This window comes from Myotis davidii, unplaced genomic scaffold (genome assembly GCF_000327345.1).
Source record: "Myotis davidii unplaced genomic scaffold, ASM32734v1 scaffold233, whole genome shotgun sequence".
Classification (NCBI taxonomy): Eukaryota; Metazoa; Chordata; class Mammalia; order Chiroptera; family Vespertilionidae; genus Myotis; species Myotis davidii.
The window spans coordinates 674,481-680,292 of NW_006285917.1; the positions used below are offsets into that span (position 1 = coordinate 674,481).

The 5,812-nt window shown below is 53.9% G+C and overlaps 1 protein-coding gene across 1 annotated transcript in view; it reads right to left on the reverse strand.

Annotated features, from left to right (window-relative positions):
• HOXC11 (homeobox C11) overlaps window positions 1-1,085 on the reverse strand; it is a 2,191-nt gene extending 1,106 nt beyond the window's left edge. The window contains exon 1 of the mRNA XM_006757097.2: window positions 282-1,085. Within this exon, the coding sequence (XP_006757160.1) occupies window positions 282-861 (580 nt within the window). The 5' untranslated portion in view covers window positions 862-1,085. The remainder of the gene's footprint in view (window positions 1-281) is intronic.
• Between the last annotated feature and the right edge of the window lie 4,727 nt (window positions 1,086-5,812).

The following is a 5,812-nucleotide window of genomic DNA, read 5'->3' on the forward strand; positions in this document are numbered from 1 at the left end:
TCCCACCCCTGCAGCCCGGCTCCCCATCCTTCATTAAATGCTCCTCTAAGTTCACGATCAAAGTTAATATTGCCCGCGATGGTGGCGCTTTTAAAAATTTCACAGACGGAGGGAGATAACGGGGAGGGGGGGGGTTCACCCGGCTTTTTCTAAAGAGCCCTTTTCCCTCCCTCCCCACCCTTTCTCCATCGTAAAAAGTCGAGTCGTTGGGAGAGAGGGCTTTGTAGGTTATAATAAAATCCTTTGAATGCTTATAAAACTCCACATAAAATCAGGCTGACCCAAAACACGAGGCCACGAGGCCTGGGGCACCTCTGGCTCCCCCTTCGCCTCCCCCTTGCCCGGGCAGGGGGGCTCGGCGGGCGCGTCGCCGCCGCCGCCGCAGTAGGCGTTGTCGAAGAAGCGGTCGAAGGCTTGAGGCAGGACGCTGTTCTTGTTGACGGAGGAGTAGAAGCCCGCGGGGGCTGCGTGCGGGGCGCTGGGGTGGTGGTGGCCGCCGTAGGAGCCTTCGTTTTTCATGAGGATCTCGGTGACGGTGGAAGGAGGCAGGCACTCCCGGTGCATGAGCTCGTCGGCCGCCGCATAGCAGGAGGAGTAGCTGTTGCGGTGGTGCCACTTGCCGGAGGGCTCCAGGCCGTAGGAGACCTCGCGGACCGGGGGCACTTGGGCGGAGTAGGGGTAGGAGATCTGGCGAGAAGGGGCCTGGGGCAAGAAGGAGGAGACCGTGGAGAACTCGGGCATGTAGTAAGTGCAACTGGGCAGGTAGAGGTTGGAGGCGCAGCTCCCTCGCTCCCCGAAATCAGCGCCCCTGTCCTTTCGCGACGGCGAGCAGAAGTTGCCCAGGTTGACCGAGTTAAACATCGTTCTCTTCTCCTGCCGGCTCCAGATGGACGTTTTGGACCCGGTCTTGCGAGGGGGGAAAATTTGGGAAGGCGAGATGACGCGTTATCCGTCTTAGTCTCTCTCCCCGAGCACGTGATCCAAAGTAGATATTGTCATATATCAGTTCGGAGCACTTCGCGGACGTAGGAGGGGTTCTCTCTTAGGTAAGATGGGGACGTTCAGGCGATTGGTTTGCAAACACCGCAGAAACATTATGAAAATCAATTGCAGATTTGTATTCGTTTTTTCTCTCTCACTCCCCTCCTCTCCATTCCACAGAGCAAGCAAAGGAGGAGAGAGAGGGTTAGGGTGGGGTGGGCGGTGGGATGGGCAGGGGCGGTGGCTGGGAGGGGGTAAATGTATTTTTCCTAGCTGCTGCTCTCTTTTCCCCAGGATTGGGGGAAGGAGGAGGGCTCTCACGCAAGGGGTTCTAGCCTCCTCCCCCTCCGTCAGCAGAGACTAGGATGGGGATGAGGACCTCTTTCCCCCCTGCCTGGTCCCGCCAGAGATGTTAATCGTTCACCCCCAACTCTCAGGGACTCGGAGCCCGCCAACCGGAGAGGGGCCTGCGCCTACTTGGAAGAGTTGGAATAAATCAATTATTCCCCCCCCCCCCCCATCAGGACTGGGTGTCAAGACTACCTTTTCCCTTTGGAGAGACTCCTCAGAAGAGTATCTGAAGTTTCTCAAAGGTGAGGCAGCCCAGTAGCAAGCCAATGTTCCAACTTTGTCTGGCTCGCTGTGCTGCGGCAGCTAGGGACTTAGATTAGTCATAAAGGAGTGGAAAGCAGTGCGCCAGCCGCCCAGCCGGTGCCTGGCAAAGTCTGGGAAAAACCGTCTCTAATGTTGTGTTAAATATTTAGTATGGGAGAGTGGCCCTGGGTGAATATTTCATGCCTGACTTTATTGTCAATCAATGCACAGAAAGCTACCTCCACGGTGGATTTTTAAAATCTCAAACCCCAAAGAAAAAGGTTGGAATGAGTGCCATGTATCTTCTCTTTGGGTTGGGGGCTCAGCCTCTGCCTGGGGGGGGGGGGTTCCGGAAGAATATGGTTGCAGGACTAGGTTTGGGGCTCTTCTCCTTAGATGATTTGGGACTGAGAGGTGGGTGGTGTGGCCAGATGCGGGTCTCCAGACAGACCAGCAGGGCAGTGGAAGGGAGCTGAGGAACCTGGGCAGGCAAGGCAGCGCTTAGGGCCACTCCCTAGTGGAAGCTCCCAGCCCTGCTCCCAGGGGCCGCAGCCAGGCCTTGGTGCCGCCTTCCTGTTTCTCAGACCTGCCCTGCCTTCTTCCACCAGGTCTGCCAGCCTTCTGGATGGCTGTGGCCCAAGGGGTGGCCTCCGTGGTTCTGCCCTCCCTGGCCTCCCATCCCTCTGGGCACCACAGGACACATTGGTCAGCTGAAAAGCACTTTATTGAAAGGTTCTGGACTGGGTCCAAGGGGCTGGTGCAACTGTCACGAGCAGAGAGCAACCTTGGATCCAAGGAGGAGCTGTCAGAGTGTGATTTGTTCTGGTAGGAGGGGAGGAATTGAAGCCCCCAAAAGACTCGGCTCATTGCACTCAGGGAACAGCCAGGAATGACCCAAATTATCTTTACACCCAAATTTGGATTAAAATTTGTTTCCATTTTTAAAATATCATTTGGATTTGATTTTCCTTGCTGAGCATGATGAAGTACTGAGGCCCCAGAACCAGATGTGGAGGACACAGACACAGTGCCTTGTCCCCAAATAAAACCCCCCAAAATCTATTCCTTCTTACCCCCTGCCCCCCCCCCCGCCTTTCCAAATTTGCTCAGTCTTTAGAGCAGCATCTGGGGTGTAACTGCCTCCACCCTGGGTCTCATTCTTGGGGTGGCTCTGGAATACCCAGGGATAAGACGCTGGCACCCTCTGCCCATTCGTCCATTGCTGACTAAAAGGCCCTTTTTTTGTCCTGACTAGATCTTCACTGAGGGCAAAGAGGAAGTAGATAGGAGGCTTTGCAGAAGTGTTGGACTGCTTCATTGCTAAGGGGTTCCCAAAAGAAAAATCTGTTGTTTTTCCTTTTTTTTTCTTTTTTACCCCCTTTTATAGGTGACTTCTCTATCGGTAAGGGACTGCAAAAAGAAAAATCTGTTGCTTTTCCTCCTTTTTCTACCCCCTTTTATAGGGTGAGCTGGGGCCAGCGTTTTTAATTATAATGATGGGGAACTATGGACTATGGCTTTTATGGGGTTCATAGTGACCTCATTAAACCTGAGTTTATAGAAGGCAAAATGTTCCCCAAACAGTGATAGGAACCAGCAAGAGGTTGGTGAGAGATACCACTCTTCCTTGCAGAGATGTGGATGAGGGTTCAGAGTCTCAGCTTTGGGTTTCCACTTTCTCCCAGGGTCCTGCTTTCTTCCCCATTCTGGCCTCCAGGGCAACGTGGGGCCCAAGCCCCCAAGGCGAATTCTGCACCGCCAGGGCCGCCAGTGGGGAGGGGGTGCGCTTCCTGTGAGGAGACAGCTGTGGGCCTGAGCACTTGAATTTGACCACCAAAGTTTATTCCAGGGCCACCATAAAAGTGAGCCAGGCAGCTGCAAGTTGCTGCTGGCAGCTCTATTTCCTTGAAACAAAAAAGAAAGACAGAGAAGAATGTCCAAGGAGTTGATGTCCAGGAAACTCTAGGGTCTCCCAACAGAGGCTTCTGAAAATAATATTCTTCCTCCTAAAAGTGAGGCATCAAGTTCCTTTTTTTTTTCTTTTTTCGAGTTTTGGTCTGACTTAAATTTTCAACAACTTAAAAAAAAATCCCAGCAACTGGAGGTTGGTGCTGAGGTCAAGGAGGAAAGACCCTTGCCACTGAGGTAAGCAAAGAATTGATTGGCAAAAATGCCCATGACATGGGCTATGGACCTCGACCTCCCTGCCTGGCCCTAGGTCTAGACCGCTCCTAAACATAGACTGAGCTGCCTGCCCCAGGCTGCACCCCAAGGCATCAGTACCTCCCACAACATGAGACCCATCCGTGGCCCCAAATCTGTTCCCAAGAACCTAGTAAGCCCCACTGCCTGGAGTGGAGGTGGCTTTTTCTTTCTGGTCTCAAGGTGCCTGTGGCCCCTCCACCATCCTGGGGTTCCAGCTCTCACATGAAATCTTCCTCCTCCTCCTCCTCCTCCTCCTCCTCCTCCGAAGGGTCATCCTGCCCACCCCAGGGCTCTTGATGGCCTCAGTAAGCACTGCCTGCCCGCCGTTCGCCGTTCGAAGGCAGCTGCGGTCTGGGCAGCTGCCGAGGTACTCTGGCCCCTGGCCAGGGCTACGAACTCCAGCATGCTTCTTTTCCACACATGGACACCAGAGACAGCTTCAGAAGGGGGCAGCATCTCCCACATTCCAGCTGGGGAGACCCCAGGGCAGCATCCCCCATACAGCCCAGGCTGCCTTGCAGCTTGACCACGTCCTCCTGCTGTCTGGCCTCTAGAATGGGTTGTGGAAGGGGAACGGGCCCACCCCACTGACCTTGAACTGGGAGGAAAACCAGGGCCTGGTAGAGCTCTGGTGGGCTTGAATTATAAATTTGGTCCCCGCAGGGTTGAATCAATAAAGAGATAAACAATAAGCACATGGACACTCTCAGCGATTCAGAGGCTGGGTTGCCAAGGATGCGCCCTCATTAGAAATCGGCTTGCATCTTTTTGCACATATTTCTCTTTCTTAGAGCAATACTGGCTGTTTAATAATCCTTTTAGTATGCTTGGGGATTTTCAGGCCAGCGGTTTATTCTGCACTGGGGATACCTCCCACCCCCCTCTAGGGAACTAGAAGGGGATAGGACTGCCGGTTCTTGGCCCCCACCCCTCCTCAGCCCTGGCCATTACCCCAAGCCCAAAGCCCAAGTCAGACCACCTAAACAGATGGATGCTGCTGCGCTGGCCCCTGGACAGGATCAGGGGAGGGAGAAGGGCAGCTCCTCTTCCTCTGAAGCCCCACCCACCTTTCTCAGCGGAGGGATTGTCCCAGGAGGCTAGCAATGCGACCCCATTTCTCCCCATAAAAGTCCCATTTTACGAGCTGGTTTCACTGGCCCCCTCACCAAATGCTCTGAAATGAAGGAAATGTCTTAAAAGCAGGCTGGAAATGGAGCAACCACCTTTGGATCTTGGTTTTCCCAACCCAGTTGCAGCAGCACAGAAAATGCTTTTTCTTCTGCTCAGGATGGCCCTGCTGGGCCACTGGAGCAGGGCTCAGGGCTCCAGGTGGAGCGGTGGAGCGGAGGCCCGGTTGGACGGGACACCATTCCGGGACTTTAGCGCCTACTTAGGCTCGGACCCAGTTCTCCAGATCAAAGTGAGCTCTCGGCATTTTTATGAGATCAACTCAGTGGCTCTTTACTTGTAATCAGATGCCTGGGTCGAAAATGCAAAAGGGAACAGCCCATCAATCCAAAAAGGAAAAGGAGAGAGAAAGAATTCAGGTGACACATAGCAAGGAGATTCAGTCACCAATAAAAAAGACCCCTTGCCTGCAGCCAGAATGCTGTGGGTCTGTTCCAGCCTCCAGGCCCTCCCATCTGCCTGCACATTTCACCCTATTTCCAGAGCCCGGGAGCCTAACTCCCCTGTTTTCTGAAGTTTGATTCAAAAGCTTCCGCAGTGTGGACACGCCACCTGGGGCCAGTGTGGCCGCCTGCACTCCCTCGCCCCAGTGTGGAAGTCGCCTTCTGCTCATGCTTGAAAAGTCTTCTCCGTTTTGCTGCTTTCCTCTCTGCGGTCTCTGGGCACGAGGGCCAGAAGTTGAGTTACAGGAAGATTCGCCAGAGATTTATCGCTGGCCCCAATCTTGGAAAGCCTCGTTGTCATAAACAGCCATCTATTGTCTAGACTTTTATCTCTGGGTATGGATCGTGCATTATTGAGGCTCAGGAGACACGGGCCTGGCTCTGTGGGGTGTGTGTGCAGC